Genomic DNA, 18013 nt, shown 5'->3' with positions numbered 1-18013 from the left:
TTTTGCTTTTGTCTTTCTCCAGCACCTAGCCTAAGCACAAAATAAGAGTTTAATACATGTTCATTGAATGGATGGATGAATGTTGAAGGAGAACGTTAATCTTTGATTCAGGGTAAACAAAGTACACATTGAGTTATCCTCTGATATCATCTTGTAAGTTATAACTGTCCTTTCAGACACTATTGATCTTTCAGGCTACTGTCCAAGGTGCTGAGGGGGAAGAGAGATCGCATTGGTTGAGTGTCTAGTTAGGCTTGTTCTAGGGACCACCATGGAAACTGCTGTTGTCTTCGATAGTTTAAACCTAGCTTAGTGATTAAATCAAACCTTTTGTTTCCCATGAAGACAGAGTTGATGACCCTTTCCGCCGAAAATCAGTTTACCGAGGATCCTTGACCCAAAGAAATCCCAATGTGAATAACAGAAGGGCGGATCACATCTTTGCAGTAAGACTCTCATCCCATTCAATTTCATACTTCATCCCAATGAGTCTATTATGGGTATTGCTAAATACCCATAATACGTGCCAGCTTAGTCTTAAGCCAAGCTAAGGTGAAGAAGAAGATGGTCAAAAATAACTCGAAAAAAATTGGATACTCAGTATCAGTCAACAAGCATTTATTAAACATTAGGTGCTTGGCACTAAGTGCTAAGGGGACCAAAAAAATGAAGAAACAATCCCAGCCCTCAAGGAGCTAACATTCAAATAGGATAGACACTAGGTATATAAACAGGCATATACAAGACATATACTGAGAAGATGAAAGGTGACTTTAGAGGAGAAGGTTCCAGGAGCTGGAGGATGGGGAGTGGGCTGGCAGAGAGACTATGAAAAGCCTCCTGGAGGGTCTTGAGTTGAGTCTTGAAGGAAGCCAGGGATTTCAAGAGGCATAGGTGAAAAAGGAGGGCCTTCCAAGCATGGAGGATAGCCAGGACAAATGTCTGTAGGCAAGAGATAGAACATCACAGGGGAGGGATAAAAAGTAAACAGACCAGTGGGGGTAGACTATAGCATATGTGAAGTGGAGTAAAGTAAAATACCAGAAAGGTAGGAAAAGGTCAGGTTGCAAAGGGCTTTAAATTCCAAAGAGAGCTTTGAATGATAAGGAACCAGTAGAGTCTGCTGAGTAGGAAGTGACATGGTCACATCCACACTTTAGGAGAACCTCGTTAGTAATTACATTGAAAGATGAGTTGGAAGAATGGTTGGATGCAGAAAGACTAACAATAATAACTAACAATAATAACAGTCGTGGTGGTTGTTGTAATAACTAACATGAATGTGGTGGTTTCAAGTCAACAAAGTGCTTTACCATTACCTGGTTTTGGTCCTCTAAGATGATCTCATTGATCCAATTAAGAAGTCATTGCAACAGTCTAAGTGAGAGGTGATGAGGGATAAATCAGGGTGGTAGCTGTAGGAGTGGAGAAATGGGGACAGGAGGCAAATGCCTTGGAAATAGAAAAAGCAAGATTTGACTTTAATTGAGAGGGGAAGATGCAAGAGCGAATCATCATCCTCATCATCATAGGCAAGGCTAAGAGAAGTTATCATTAACCTAAATTTTTGAATGGCGTCGCTAGTCATCAAGAGGCTAATTGACTAATAATATAATAACCAGCTCTGGCTAACATGTGAGAACAGCAGTGAAGTGTTAGGGGGCTCAAAATTTCATTTGAGTGGTTTTTAACATTTGTTTTCTTTTTTCGATACTCCCCAGAAACCTGTGATGACCCATCAGCCTTAAAGAAGACCTTCACCACAGAAGTCACATAAAGAATGACTCATGTTTCCTCCACTATCACTACCATTATTTTCTTCTCCCTCCTCAATTCTTCCTTGGAGAAAAGAGAAAACACTGCTTGTGTGGGATTCCAGCTTCAAGATAATAATGGTTGTCAGCTTTTCCTCCAAGTCTCTGCAGAGTGAACTTAAGAAGAGAACTAGGTGACCCACCACTTCCCAGAACACTGCAACCTACTTGCTACCTGATGCTGTGTTTCTTTCCAGTTGAATAGGGCTATGAATTTATACTCCATAGGCTCATAGATTTAGAGCTAGGAGGGCCCTTAGAGAACATCCACTCATAGAAATATAGAATCATAGATTTAGAGCAGAAAGAGACATTTGAAGTTATCTAATCCAATGCCCCTGAAATCCATGAAAACACTAAGATGCTGGAAAGGGAAGGGATTTGTCAAGGTCACCCAGGTAATGTGGAGCAAAACTGGGATGCATATCTATATCACTTAGAAAGTGAATATCAACCCTCAAAGACACATTTAGATACCTATTAGATAATTACTTTCTTGTATTGCTTTTCTAGCCATTATTGCTATTACCATAATGAAAAGAAAGGATGTATGAAAGGCCACTAGAAATCAGCATATATAAATATGTGTGTATACATGCATACAGAGAGAGGGAAAGAGACACAGAGACAGAGGAAAAGAGAGGGAGAGACACACAGAGACAGACACAGAGACAGGGAGGAAAAAAGAGGGAGGGAAGAAGAAAGAGAAGAGGAGAGGGGGAGAGAGAGAGCAAAGAGGAGGCACAGAAAAGAGAGAGAGGGGCAGAGTGACAGATTCACTTTAACTTGATGTTTTGATGAATCTCTAATTTTATCAGCATTCATATTGCCACTACTAATAATATTGCTACTGCTAATAATAATAGTTCACACTTATATAACACTTTTAAGACTTGAAAAGCACTTTATAGGCATCATCTCATTTGACCCTTACAATAATCCTATGAGGCAAGGGCAACCATTGTTCTCATTTTACAGATAAGGAGACTGAGACCCAGAATAGTGAGAGATTTGACCAGGTCACACACCTGGGAAAGAGATGAGGCAGATTGGACCCTGGGTCCTCCTGAGTCCCTGTCAAGCACCCTAACTACGCAACCTCTACCAATGCTGATCATAACCTCCTTGATTTCATACTCTACACCGTTTTGTCTTTTCGCCATGAAGCTCTTACTGTAGAGAGAACACTTTGTCTGATTCTTTCAATGGCTGGGGTGGCCATGTCACACCTGGGCTATCCATTGGTTCTTGTTTTCTCATGCTACAAGACTGGCCTGCCTCCTTAGCTGGTCAATCAAAGGTGTGTGCTTTATGACACCTCCAAGCTAACTCCCCACATACATTCTGGCAATGTGCTGCAAACTGTTGTACCTACCCCGGCACCTTTCTCTTGCTTAATAACTTAATACTTAATAACAACAGCTACGCTCAAGCAGTGATGAATGATGTTCTCCTTCATTCATATTACAAAACTCCCCTGTGCCACTGGTCCCTCAAACAAGACTGTAGAGAATTCATGCCCTCCACTCACTTCCGTGCTGGTGGCTTGCATCTCACTGGCATCCACTAACACAATCACACAGTAACGTCATCTCCTGGAGGTCAGGGCCTGGCTTGCCTTAGTATTTCTATCCTCAGCTCTTAGCCCAATACCTGGCACTTAAGGAGATCATGGAATCCTAGATGTGTCCAACTCCAAAGAGGGAACTGAGGTCCAGAGCAGCAAGAACATTCATTCCTCTCCTAGCATAAGAGTAAAATGAAGAGAAGGCATCATCTCAGGCTCTGGGACCTGACATCCTCAGCAGCTTTGGCCCATAATTTTATGAGGTCCTGGGTCTACCTGGTTGCCCCTGAGAACTTCAGAAAGATGGCTCAGACTCTGAATCCTACACTGGGAATTGTTGATAACAATCTAGTAACTCTATGCTAAGAAATATTAAAGGATTCTTGGTCCTCGGCCCAAATGCGCCCATTATTCACCTCTCTTAGATACAAACAGAGGCTCCCAGATATGGAGCTAGAAGGAATCTCAGAGATCATGTGGCCCAACTCCTTCAGTGATTTGTCCAGAAATGGCAGAAGCCACCCCAGGACTCCCACCGCAGCCCTCTTCCCCCCGACTCTGCACTAGCTGCTACCTTTGAAAGATGAAAGGGACTCCAAGAGAGAAGGAATCTTAGCAGTCCCTCATGTCGTCCAATCCTTCATTTCTCAGAGAAGGAAACTGAGACCTAAGGAAGGAAAATACCTGCCCAAGGTCACAGAGATAGTGAGAGACAAGGCCTGGATCAGAATCCAGGTCTTAGATGTGGAATTCAGTGTTGAGAACCTCATCATCTCTCCACCAGAAATTCTAATTGCTTCCTATCTGGACTCTTGGCTGCCATTTCCCCCCTCTAATATTTTTTTGTCCAAAGTTATGACTTTATCATTGTGGGTAACTCTTAGTATGGGAAATCCTTCCAAATAGCAACTCCTTGACAATTTTTTCCCAGTTTTCTGAGGCACCAAACCTCAACTTCCCAGCCAGGTGCCTATTCCTGGGAAGTAGGGAGAGTGTCTGCCAAGAGATTTGATCCCCTGCCCCACCTAGTCTCCCCTTTCCCCATGCCTCCACTCCAGCACATCCACATAGCTCATACCCAGCCCTGTCCCACCCCACAATACCTTCTGAGGAGGGGCCAGCTGCTTAACCAGGGTCACAAAGCCAGTACATATCTAACATGAGTCTTGAACCCAGGTCTTCCTGGTTGGGAAGCTGACCTCCCTATGCTGTACTGGCCACACACAATAGCCTCCAAAACAAGTGTTCTAAGAAGACAGGGAAGCTAGGTGGTGCCATAGTGCACAGAGCACCTGGCCTGAAATCAGGAAGACTCATCTCCCTGAGTTCAAATCTGCCCTCAGACATTCACTAGCTGTGTAAACCCAGGCAAGTCACTTAACCTCATTTGCCTCAGTTTCCTCACCTGTAAAATGATCTGGAGAAGGAACTGGCAAACTACCCCAGTATCTTTGCCAAGAAAACCCCAAATAGGGTCACAGAGAATCTGAAACAATTGAACAAGAACAATAAAGATTAAGGTAACCTTGTGTAATTCTCCTCCTCCAGAACTTTCAGTGGTTCCCTATTGTCTCTTGGACAAAATGAAACACACACATCAATCTTGTTTGGCATTCAGTGTTCTTCCCAACCTAGTACTAGTCTACCTTTCCAGACTTCTTTTATATTACCTTCCGCCAATCACTCTGTCCTTTTTGCTGTTTCTCACTTATGGTAATCCATCTCCACCTCCTTAACCTTGCACTGGCTCATCCAGATTCCTGAAATGCACACCCTGCTCACGCCTCCCTCTCAGGGTAGTAATAACAATAAGAATTAGCCTTTATAGAGGGCTTGAAGATTTGCAAAACACTGTACCTATGTGATCTCATTTGATTCTCACCACAACCCTGTGAGGTAGGTGATCTTATCTCCATTTTTCAGATGAGAAAACTGAGACTGGAAGAGGTGATCTACAATTAGGAAAAGTCTCTGGTAGGATTTGAACTCAGATCTTCCTAATCTAGCACTCTAGCTGCAATGCCCCCTCAGGCTAAAGTCCCTAGTTCCTTCAAAGTTCAGCTCAGGTGCAGTTTTGTGGGCTCCCCAAAGTTGTTCATATTCTAGACCCTTGGGAGTATGAGCCCACAAGGATACAGTCAGCCTCCAGAAGAGAATTTTGGATCTATGATCCTAACCCATTGGAGGGGAGGATTGCATAGGGAGGGCAGAACTAATGTCTCACTGTCTGGGCACCATGACACACTGGCTGGGGGTCACGCCCAGGTTCCTGCCCCCACAGTGCTGGGGAGGAGCAGCCTCCCATGTTCCCTCCATCCATCTCTTTCCTGGTGCCTATTCCTGGGAAGTAGGGAGAGTGTCTGCCAAGAGATTTGATTCCCCTGCCCCACCTAGTCTCCCCTTTCCCCATGCCTCCACTCCAGCACATCCATATAGCTCACACCCAGCCTTGTCCCATCCCACAATACCTTCTGAGGAGGGGCTCCAGGGTATGCTCCCTTGGTGAGGTTGGGGGAAAACTGTTAATTCCCCTCCCTCCCCTTCACTCATCTCTTGGGGTCATAGATTAAGAACTGGAAGGGGCCTCAGTGATCAGCTGGTCCAATGCCCTCATTTTATAGAGGAGGAAACTGAAGCTGGGATGGGCATTGACTTGTCCAAGGTCACTAAGGCCTCAGAATTGAGACTTGAACTTGAGCCAGGGCTTACTCCACTTCACTCCCCAGGTTCCTGGGGGTAAAGCCTGCTCTGTCACTTGCTATCTGGGTGAGGCTTTACAAGTCTCTCTCTGTTCCTCAGTTTCTCCATCTATGACATGAGTACTTTGGGCTCCATGATCTCAAAGGTCCCTTCCAGCCCAAAGTCTCTAATCCCTTCATTTGACACCCAGTGCTCTTTTTCACTATGTGCCTTGTTTCTGTACATCCCTGCCTTCGAGGACCAGGGAGAGGGGCTCAGAGCACAAGGAGTCCACAGTTAGGTAAATAGGGGACATACATCTTTACTATTCACTCAGTAAATCAAAAAGGAGGAGGCAGGAGGCTGTTTGGAGGGGTCACACAAGCTGATCCTCTAAGTTAGGGGTCACAGAGGCAGAGGCAGGATGGGAAATGCCAAGTTAATAAATATCAAAACCAAAATTGCAACTCAGGTCTTTTGCAGTCCATAGGTCCAGCATTCCTCCCAAAACACCAAACCTGTTACCACTCAATAGGCAAAGAAATTGACCCCATTCAAAATAGAAAACGAAAGACAAAGTGCAGGTGTCATCTGTTGCCACCTCTGCCCCTGAGGTCCTAGAGTCACTTTCCCTCCTTCACTTTCCCCATCCACTGGAACTTCTCAAGGGCAAGGACTGTCTCTTCCCTCTTCTTGTATCCTCAGCACTTAACACAATGCCTGGCACATAATAGGTGCTTAATAAATGTTGATTAATTGACTGTAAAAGGAGGGAGGTGGACGGACTGGCTTTACAACTCTAACCTCATGATCCTCTGGGTAATGTCTAAGGGCAGAAAACTCGAGGGAAGCAGATTGTAAAAGGCTTTAAAAAGTAATCATTTGTATTTGATCCTTGAGCAATAGGGAACCAGTAGTGCTTTGTCAACAAGGGAGTGACAAGACCAAACTGCGCTGCAGGAAGCTTACTTTGACAATCTGGCACATGATGGCACAGACATCAGAGTACCTGGGTGCATTCTGGATGTCAGGGCTACTGAAGTAGATGGCTTGCTATTTGTGTCCAAGGTCCCCTTCTTTTGCCTTCAGTTGTACCCATTTGTTGTACCACATTGCCCATGTGATGGAATAGTTAGCAGCTCTTCTTTGTTCCTCTTTTTCTATACATCTTAAGTATTACAATTGATGATGCCCACACAACTACGCCCAGGTGGCACCTGAAAGCTCAGGGTAGCTGAGCAGAGCTTCCCAGGTCAATTCTGAGTCTTTCCCCACTACTGGTGATAAGAAACAAAGGAAAATAAATGGCACTCAAGATCCTTCATAATCTGGCACCACCCTAGCTTTCTGGGGCCTATCCTTCTCCCCTTACTGCTCCCTCTATTCCAGGCAAATGAGACTACTTTCTGGCCCCAGAACATCCCTAGCATATTCCCACCTCATATAGTTTCCTATGCTAGGAAAGCCCTGTTCCGTTCTCTTCATTTGATGAATTCCCATGCATTCTTTAAATCCCAACTCAAATTTGAGCCCAGCTCTTCTAACTCCAAATGTGATGTTCTTTCTTTCCATACCACACTAGTTCTCAGAGCCCACGTAGCATTTTTCTTAACATTTTCTATGCAATCCCTGACTGGTTTAGGGTTCTACCAACTACAGCCAAGGAAAAGCTCCACAAGATAGAAAAAAGTGTATGGGGTTAAGCATCACTGATCCCTAGTGGACACTTTTATAAGGTAACAAAGGACTTTCAGGATCTGGGAATTATACCTAAAAAGTAAGAATTGCCAGCATACTGGAAAATCAGGGACTTGGGATCAGAAAGACCTGGATTCAAATCCCAACTCTGACAACAGCTATGTAACCATGGGCAATTCATTTTACTTCATGAACTTGAGTTTTCCACTCTGTAAAATGGGGATAATAAAAGTTATACTCAGAATTGTCTTTGTTCCCAGCATGCTCTGGGGGAGTCACTCCAAAGGTCCCATCACCTTGTAACTCTTCTCCTGGACTTCCCACCCACTTCCTTTGGGGGCAAACATCCCCCTTCTCAAATCTTGCATGGACTCCATTTCTCCACCAACTCAACTATTTTTGCTACCTGGTGAAAAAAGAAAGCATAGGATTATAGACTTGGTACTAGAAGAGACATTAGATGCCATTTTATACAGTGTTAGAGATGAAGGAGCTGAGATGCTGAGTGGGTTGCATAACTTACCCAAGGTCTTATTATGATCCAGATACTGAGCTAGGTGCTGGGGTTACAATGTGGGAAGTAAGCTAGTTCTTGCTCTCAAGGGGCATTCTACTAAGAGATATGTGTTCATAGATATAAAAGTGTACAATTTCTCTTACATTGCTCTTTTTTTGTTTTCCTTTATATATTGACATCTTTGGGTTAGTTTGAAGAGAAGATTCAGAAGAAAGAAATATTTTTAAGTAAACCCAGGATGCATAAGTAGCAGAACCAGGATTTGAACCCAGATCTTCTGGCTGGCAATGATTACCACATTCCTAGCTAAGATCTCACAAACTGTCTTTAAGGATATATTCTAGAATTCCAGCAGGCATTGAAGTCAAGGTCACCAGTCAGTAATGTGAAGAATTCACCTTCTTCCCCTTTTTAGAAATCAAGGGGAGTGGAGCCAAGATGGTGGAGTAGAACAGACCTGCTGTAGCTCTTCCCCCAAAGCCCATAAAATACCTGCAAAAATGACTCTAAATAAATTCTAGAGCAGCAGAAGCCACAAAACAACAGAGTGAAAGAGATTTCTAACCCAAGGCAGCCTAGAAGGCCAACAGGAAAGGTCTATGTCACCAGGCTCAGAGCAGAGTGCAGCCCACAGAGTGCAGCCCAGCCTTGGTTGTGCAGTGTGGCAGGGACAGGACTGGAGCAAGCTTTAGGGTGTGGAATCCTGGGTAGCACCTGTGGTTCCCAGATTCTTCAACCCACAAACACCAGAAACAGTTTCAAAAGTCAGTGAAAAAGCTCTTTCACCTAGATGTCACAGTCAAAAAAAAAAAGCACCTAGGCATCATCTTTCATGAAATTATCAAGGAAAACTGCCTTGATATTCTAGAACCAGAGGGTAAAATAAATATTGAAAGAATCCACTGCTCACCTCCTGAAAGATATCCAAAAAGAAAAACTTCTAGGAATAGTGTAGCCAGATTCCAGAGTTCCCAGGTCAAGGAGAAAATATTTCAAGCAGCCAGAAAGAAACAATTCAAGTAATGTGGAAATACAATCAGGATAACACAAAATCTAGCAAGCTTCTACATTAAGGGATCAAAGGGCTTGGAATACGATATTCCAGAAGTCAAAGGAACTAGAAATAAAACCAAGAGTCACCTACCAGCAAAATTTTTTCAGGGGAAAAAATGGTCATTCAATGATACAGAGGACTTTCAAGCATTCTTGACAAAAAGACCAGAGCTGAATAGAAAATTTGACTTTCAAACACAAGGATCAGGAGAACCATGAAAAGGTAAACAGGAAAGAGAAATTATAAGGGACTTACTAAAGTTGAACTGTTTACATTTCTACATGGAAAGATAATATTTGTAACTCCTGAGACTTTTCTCAGTATTTGGGTAGTTGGAGTGAAATGGACAGACCGAGACAGGCACAGGCAAGAGACAATTGAGAATTTGGGAGTATCTTTATTAGCCGGCGAATGTCCACATTAGCCTTGTGGTTCCAACAGCACACATTTTTCACAGAACAGTTTTGACAGGGGCTCCTAGGTACTACTAGGCAAGGGGGGGCACAACAGAGAGGGGGGCCCAAGCAGCTGCTAGGCAAAGGGGTACAACAGAGATGGGGGCCCAGGCAGCTGCTAGGCAAAGGGGCACAACAGAGATGGGGGCCCAGGCAGCTGCTAGGCAAAGGGGTACAACAGAAAGTGTAGCCACTAACAGTAAGTGGCTACTAGACCCAACCCTGCCTAGAAACTCAACAGACATTTCTCAACCCAGGGGCTCTGGGGGGGAGGGGAAATAATGTCCACTTCAGGAGGAATTATATACATATAGACAGAGGGCATAGGGTGAGTTGAATAGGAAGGGATGATACCTAAAAAAATAAAATTAAGGGGTGAGAGAGGAATATAGTGGGAGGAAAAAGGGAGAAATGGAATGGGACAAATTATTTCTCATAAAAGAGGCAAGAAAAAGCTTTTTCAATGTAGGGGAAAAGGGAAGAGGTGAGAAGTGAGAGGGAAAAAGTGAACCTTACTCTTGTCACATTTGGCTTAAGGAGGGAATAACATGCACACTCAATTTGGTATGAAAATCTTTCTTAGACTACAGGAAAGTAGGGAAGAACAGGAGAAGTGGGGTGTGGGGATGATAGAAAGGAAGGCAAATTGGGAGGAGGGAGTAATTAGAAGTAAACACTTTTGGGGAGGTACAAGAACGAAAGAGAGAATAGAATAAAAGGGGGACAGGATAGGATGGAGGGAAATATAGTTAGTCTCACAACATGACTATTACAGAAGTCTTTTGCATAACTACACATGTATAGCCCATATTGAATTGCTTGCATTCACAGTGAGGATGTATGGGGAGGGAGGAAGGGAGAAAAGTTGGAACTCAAAGATTTAGGAATGAATATTGAGAATTGTTTTTACATGCAACTGGGAAATAAGAAATACAGGTAATGGGGTATAGAAATTGATCTTGCCCTACAAAAAAAGAGAAAAGATGGGGATAAGGTAAGAGAGGGGTGTGATAAAAGAGAGGACAGATTGGGGGAAGGAGTAATCAGAATGCACAGTGTCTTGGGGTGGGGGAGGGAAGAGATGGGGAGAAAATTTGGAACTCAAAATCTTGTGGAAATGAATGTTGAAAACTAAAAATTAATTAATTTATTAAAAAAAGAAAAAAAATTTAAAACAGAAATCAAGACATCTGCCCTTTTCTACTCCTCCAACAGTTCTCCCATTCTCCACATTGATTTTTCCAACGATTCTAAAATTCAACACAGGGAAAATAAGTATGAATTCTTGCAGTGCCCTGGGCTACTTCTGGGCTTGAGGAGTTAAACTGATAGAGGGCAACTAAGGGCTCTCTTACCATCTCCTTTATCTTGGCTTTCAATTTGGGTTCTTGTCTTCCCCTATCAGTCTCACAAAATTAAAATGAGTTGAATGATTCTACCTTCTCCCACACATCCATTATGATCATTCTAGTCACTCTGAAATAATGGTTCTATCCCATCTTCCTCTCCCTCTCCCTCTCTCTGTCTGTATGTGTGTGTTTGTCTCCTTTCTCTGTTCTTCTCTGTCTCTGTGTCTGTCTCTCTGTCTCTGTCTCTCTCATTCACTTTCACACATCATCAGCCTGGGGAGGCAGCTCAAGAAATGGGACATCTGGGTATATTTCCTTTGTCTTTACATAGCCAGTAAAAGCCAATACTTGGAATCCATTGAAGCCATGAGCTTGTTCTGGGTTCTCCCACTCATAATGGTCTTGTAGCACCATTTCCCTCCTCTGCTCTCATCCTCAGGGGCCAATCTTTGCTTCTACCTCTTTCCTGTGGCTTTTGAGAGCTGGCCAACAAGTTCCCTGTGCAGCCACACTGCTCTCCTTTACTTCTTCATGGGAACCATCTGTGTTTGAGTAGTGCCAGTTCTGTTCTGGAGACCATTCTATTCCTCCTTAGCCAACTCGCCTTGAAGAACAGATGGAGGGTCATGAGATTTTCTTTCTCTTTTATCTGACATTTTAGAAATCTCTACCAAAACAAGGCTGGGTATCTGCCTATGCCCTTGTTGACCGTGAAATCTAAGATTAAGTGGTCATTTCCTCCCCAAATTCCTTTCATGTATGTTCTCAGCCCCAGTTCCTCCTTGCTTAATTGGATCCAGTCTAGAATGGCACTTTTCCCTTCCTTCACCTTTTGAAGAAGAAAATAGCAGAGTCATTGCAATGGAGCACAAGGCTTGCAGGGAGATGGTCATAGATATCGATTTGCCTTTGAACTGTGAGGATAATGGATCTTGGAGGAGACGGGTGTTAGGATGAGAATGTTTCATTTCCTGGGGCACCAACGACCATGCGCATGAAGCAAAGTTAACCTGCTTAAAGGCTATTAAGTCTCAATGAAAATTTGGAGGATCAAATTATATCCCTGGTGATTCAAAATAACCAAATCCTCACCTTTTTTAGTGCCTGTTCCCCTAATGAGATTAGGGAGGGGGAGTGATGGCAGTTGGTTGGAGAGAGGCTGTGTATACCTATGACCTAATCTGTGAAGGAGAATATAAGAAGTGGGGGCCCGGGTACATCAGCTCAGCTTGGACTCAAACCCCAGCAAGACCCACCTGCCCCAGAGAGACACGGTAAGTATACTCTACCCAAATGGGGCTACTGACATTGGGGAGATCTGACTGGGGTGAAGGAGATGGGCATCTACTGCCCTCCAGCAACCTAGGTCCTCAGAGACTCTGGGGCTGCAGTAGGTGCTTGCTGGGGATGAGAATAGGGGAGTGAGGGGGGATGAAGGCAGAGATAACATGGGGAGACTGCTCTGCTCCACATGCTGCCACAATTTTCCCACTAGGTCTGCACCATTCCCTGTGATCCTTATGCAGGACACACTTTCCAATGGGTTTGTCTCAAAGGAGAAGGAGTTAAGTTTCTGAAAGGCCTTCTTGATTTTACCAGCTTTTGTTACATTATTATCATATTATTATAATTGCTAACATTTCTATAGTATTTTAAGATTTTCAAAGTGTCTTATATATAGCATCTCATTTGATCCAATAATTCTTTGGAGTGGATGCTATTATTAGCCCAATTTTACAAATAAGGAAACTGAGTCTGCTAAAGGTGAAGTGACCTGCCTCAGCTAGTAAGTGCCTGAGTCAAGATTTGAACTAAGATCTTCCTGACTTCCAACCTCTTGTACCTCAAAATCAAATATTACTGATCCAGCCACCTGCAGAGATCAGAAAAACCTATCACAGACTGAAAACCAGTTGAATGTAAGAGATGAGGCAGTCAGCAGGGGATTGTGGGTGGCTGTCTTTCAAAAGTTTTTATAACTTGTGAATTTCAAAGCTTTTAAAACTAACTCACTTATTTCTTCTGTCACAATAATGCTAAATGTCACTTTTTCAATCTCTTTGCTTTAAGCCTACTAACTTCCTCAATTAAGTGATACGATGAAAAAAAAAACCACCAACACTGGGGTTGGTGTGAGAAGTCCTAACTACTTATTAATTAAATTATCCCATCATCTTCTGTGGGATCCAGCAAACGAATCCAATTCAACAAACATATGTTAAATACTTATACATGCAAAACGGGTGTGGGGGGTGGAACACACAGATGTCTCATTTGGTTCTGACAATTACACTTGGCAGAGGATATTGCATCCCCCATTTTACAGAGGAGAAATCTGAGGCTCAGAGAGACTCAAAGGCTGGATTCATAGCCACATAGCTGTTGTCAGAGGTGGGATTCAAACCCAGGACTGAGGACTTAAACTAGTTCCCCTCGGCCCCTTTGGTCCTCTGTTGACCTCTCCAGATATGAGAGCTATGTAATCTATACCTATTGTCCAATGGGAATAAGAGTGGTTTCTCCATTCTCCCATGTTTCCAATGATGATAATCTGCTTTGTCTTTTTGTTTGAGAATAAACAAAAGTGACTTTTTCCAGGCAATGGTCCATAACTCTATAAGCAGCTGTTTGAGTAACTTCAGAACATACTTGTGATTTACATTTTGATATACAAATGTATGTCATATATTTATATTACATTCAATATACATATGTATAGATGCAAGGAGAACAAGAGGACAGAGAGGGAGAGCCAGAAAAAGACAGAGACAAAAAGCAGAGAAGAGAAGCAGAGAGACAAGGAGCAAAGCTGGAGCATAGAAAGGGGAGAAAGAGAGATGGATGTGAAGAGACAAAGACTATGAAAAACAACATAGAGACATGGAGAGACAGAGCGACAGGGAAGAGACAAAGAGGAGAGAAACAGAGACAGAGAAAGACAGGGAAGTGATATAGGGAGAGACACAGAGACAGAATGGAGTGACAGATGAAGTGATCTATCTGTGTCCTGTGACCAATAAGCACCATACCCAGACTGCCTCTCAGGGGTTGGAGAATGTCTGTGGACTTAAGAATAACTCGTGCTGATGGAAATACAGGGCTCCAGGGCTGCTGTCATCCCTCAACAATGACTGGCATCTCCGTGTTTCTATAAGATTTGCAAAGCACTTTCCAGACAGATCGCATTTCATTTGTGAGTCAGGTACTATGGGTGTTATTATCACCATTTCAATGATAATGAAAAGTGCCTCAAGGAGGGTCATTATCAGAAGCAAGTTTTCAGAAAGTGTCTTGTGACCCCAGGTCCCACACTCTGTCTACTGGAGCCTGCGACAGTGACAAGTGTGGTCTCTCTCTCTCTCTTCCTCTCTCTTTCTTTTTCTCTCTCTCTTTCTCTTTCTTCTTCTCTCTCCTCCCTCTCTCTATCTCTTTGCCTCTGTCTCTGTGGCTCTGTTTTTCTCTCTCTTTCTCTCTCTTTCTTCCTCTCTCTCCTCTCTCTCTCTGTCACTTTGCTTCTGTCTCTGTGTCTCTGTCTCTTTCTCTGTCTCTGTCTCTCTCTCTCTGTATGGGTGTGTGTGTGTGTGTGTGTGTGTGTGTGTGTGTGTGTGTGTGTGTGTGTGTGTGTGTGTGTGTCTCCCTCTCCACCGCTTCCCTGCCTACCTCTTTCACTTTCACATCATCAGTTTGGGGAGGCAGTTCAAGAAATGGGAAAGAACATTTGTTTCAGAGTCAATTGGCCTGGAGTCAATCCTGGCTCCCAATTCTACTTGCATCACCTTCAACAAGTGATTCCCTTTTTCTGAACGTCATTTTCCTCCTCTGTAAGATGGGGGAGGCGGGAAGATAACCTAAGAGCATCTAAGCCCTGTGATCAGAGCTGCCAGAAATATTTTAAACCCCTCCCTCAAGTTATCTGGCTTTCTCCACCCCCAGGTAAGGTGTACATCTCACGGAGTTCCGGACTGAGCTGCTCACTGGCAGAACTCAACACAATGAAACTTCTTCCAATCTGCCTCATGTACCTGCTGCTGACCTGCCTGACCCTGCCCAAGGTGGAAAGCCGGTTCCATGAGCGCTCGGTGGAGATCAGGAGTGAGTATCCATTTGCTACACAGTAGTCCAAGCTGCTTCCACACCCTTCCTCCAGGACACCCACCCAAAAGCCCTGGCTTCCTTCCCACTGTAAACCTATGATCCTCTGGTCTTCTGATGTCTTCCAACTATAAATTGATGATATTGTCATTATGGGTTCACTGAAAAGCAACCCCCACCTTACCCTGCTGGGTCTCCACCATGTTCTGTAGATGGAAAGAGAAAAGCTTGGTTCAGGTGGTAGAGTGAGGAAGGAAGGCAAGCTGGGTCTAGAGCACTGCCCTCTTCTTTCTGGAGACGTAGTAATACCAAGAGGCTAGTTCCCAGTATTCACAAGTCCTTGGCGCTCTGTAATGGGGGAAAGGCTCCCACAATCTGAAGACCAAGCACAGGCATTTTCTGCCCTAAGTCACCAAGGCCACAGCCATGGCCAAAGACACAGGCACAGCTACTGCATTTGCATTAAGACCAGAGACCCTGGTGCCTGGGTAAATCCTAGGACCCCTCAGTGATTCATCACAGTCCTCGTGAGTTGCACTGGCCCCAGATCTCATCACTGGGAAGGTCACTGAGTGCTGATGCTGTCCAGACTCGGTCAGGCTGGTCCTTGGTCACCAGGCTAGGCTGGGCTCAAGCTTGAGGCCTTCCCAACTGGAGAGGACCAGCAACATGGCCTTCAAAAGTGCAGGGTTGAAACCTTGCTGCCAGGGGCACCACAGAGCACTCTAGAGGCAGTGATTTTTCAGTGTAAAAATAGACCTCATTTCCCATACTTTGCTCCAAAACATTCTCATGTCTTTATGCAGGGGGTATTCTATAACCTCAGGTCCCTTGGACTCAGTCAGTCAGCATTTATTAAGTGACTACTGTATTGTAGGCAGTGTCCTAAGCACTGGGGATGATACAAAGAAAGGCCCAAATGGTCCCTGCCCTCAAGGAGCTTATGATCTGATGGAGGAAACAACATGGGCACACATACATATAAACACATATATACACACACACATACATACACTCATATATATGCACACATATATACATACATGTATATATACATACATATACACACATGATATAGAATCCCAGAATTACAGCAGGAAGGGCCCCTCCACAAGCTGAAGAGTCCAGTCATCTCATTTGACAGATGAGGCACCTGAGGAATGGATTTGGAGTCAAGGGACCTGGAGTTAAATTGTGGCTCAGGTCCTTCTTACTTGAGTGACTTTGAGCAATTCCCTGGGCCTCAGTTTCCTCTTCTGTAAAATGAGGGGCTGGACTAACTGGCCTCTTAGGTCTCTTTGGGCTCCAGGGCTGCAATTTCTGAGCTGGGTAGCTGGCACTTGGGGGATGCACTTTTGGAAACACTACCACTTCCCTGTCCACAGCCCCTAGGGGGTGCATCAGTCACAGAACAATGGTAAGTGTGTACCATCCCACTCCACAAGTAGATGATTTCTTGTTTCTTCTTTGGACAGCAGTGGGCAGAAGGATGAACTCTCAGCCTCTTCATCAGCCCCCTGCCTCTTCCCTTGCAGATCCTGACATCGACCCTTCCTGGTACAGGGGACGAGGGATCAGACCGGTGGGCCGCTTTGGCCGACGGGTGGCCGCCTTGGAGGGCTATCAGAGGTCTGCTTATGGACTGCATCAAGCTTGCCTCCCTGTGGAGGAGAGTAACGCTTCTGTCCAAGATGACTAACACCTATCTGTTGGGAATAAACCCGGACCCCTTCTCTCCTCTCTCCCTTCTCCTCCACTTGCTAGTTTCTTTCTTGGCAAATAAAAATATTTAATCTTACTTAAATCAGTGTCTGTGCTTGGAAATAAGACAAACCAAAGAGTTGTGTGATGACCTGAGTTCAAATTCCACCTCTAATATTTACTATTTAATGTGACCATCAAATTACTTAACCTCCCTGGGGAAGATGGTTCCTTCAGCAGACCTCTCACAGGGTACTTCATCTCAGTGAGAGGAGGGGGCCTTCTATTCTTTGGACATGTATCCCCAGCACTTAGCAGAGTGATTGGCACACAGTAGGTGCTTAATTACTACATGATGCAGTAATAATTGGGTTATTATGAAGAGCCAATGAGATAATGTATGTGACAGAGCTCTGTTACATATACAGTCAGGAAGCCTCTGACATACACTTGACTACAAGACCCTAGAGAAGTCACTTTACTTCTCACCATCCCAGGTCATACTCTAGGTTGATAAGTTACAGGTGTTACCAGTTTCCATCAGTGAAAGGAGTTTCCACACCAGGTATTCTCTATATACACTGATGATGCACCAAACAACTACCCCTGTAAAGCCCACATTCAAGTCAGCTAGAATCTGACCTTGAGGTATGGGGTCTTTGAAGGCAATATTCCATCTATAGGATCACAGGAACACAGCTCTAGAGATAGAAGGAGCCTCAGGGCTTATCTATCCCAACCCCCTTGTTTTACAGATGAGGAAACCAAGGCCAGGAGGAGGGGAATGACTTACCCAGGATCACATGGGTAGAAAACGTAAGAAAAGGAATTTGAACCTAAGTTCAGTGACTCTAATTCAATGGCCTAGATTAGTGCCTCAGGACTCCTGACTCCTTTTCCTCAGGTAGGCACCTTATTACTGGCTATCCTGGTTTGTCCTCCTTGATTTTCAGAGCCTTTCCTGGAGTCTCTCTGAGCAAACTGTTTCATCAGGCCTCACCCTGAGCTGCACAGCCTTTCCTCAGTGAACAAAGCCTCCAAGAAGACAACTCCCCTGACTGTCCACAGGGGAGAAAGAATGCTGGCA

At 44.2% G+C, this 18013-nt stretch overlaps 2 protein-coding genes across 8 annotated transcripts in view; both read left to right on the top strand.

The window, feature by feature from the left end:
* The window catches only part of MLPH (melanophilin), a 63620-nt gene extending 60369 nt beyond the window's left edge, over nt 1-3251 (top strand). For 3 of the 7 annotated variants that reach the window (XM_072640654.1, XM_072640653.1, XM_072640651.1), the window contains 2 exons: nt 346-446; nt 1722-2697. In XM_072640654.1, the coding sequence (XP_072496755.1) occupies nt 346-446; nt 1722-1748 (128 nt within the window). In that variant the 3' untranslated portion in view covers nt 1749-2697. Of the gene's footprint in view, nt 1-345; nt 447-1721 lie in introns of those variants that run through there. The other 4 variants (XM_072640655.1, XM_072640652.1, XM_072640650.1 and 1 more) reach the window with 3 other exon arrangements.
* Nucleotides 3252-14825: 11574 nt separating this feature from the next.
* PRLH (prolactin releasing hormone) lies at nt 14826-17022 on the top strand. Its single transcript, XM_072640649.1, has 2 exons — nt 14826-15225; nt 16761-17022. The coding sequence occupies exons 1-2, from the start codon at nt 15126-15128 to the stop codon at nt 16922-16924; spliced, it is 264 nt and encodes an 87-aa protein (XP_072496750.1). The 5' UTR covers nt 14826-15125; the 3' UTR covers nt 16925-17022.
* The last annotated feature ends 991 nt before the right edge of the window (nt 17023-18013 follow it).

The sequence above is a fragment of the Notamacropus eugenii genome, chromosome 2 (genome assembly GCF_028372415.1).
Source record: "Notamacropus eugenii isolate mMacEug1 chromosome 2, mMacEug1.pri_v2, whole genome shotgun sequence".
NCBI classification, from domain to species: domain Eukaryota; kingdom Metazoa; phylum Chordata; class Mammalia; order Diprotodontia; family Macropodidae; genus Notamacropus; species Notamacropus eugenii.
Note: the sequence above shows the minus strand (reverse complement) of the source record. Positions and strands in the feature narration are given on the sequence as shown.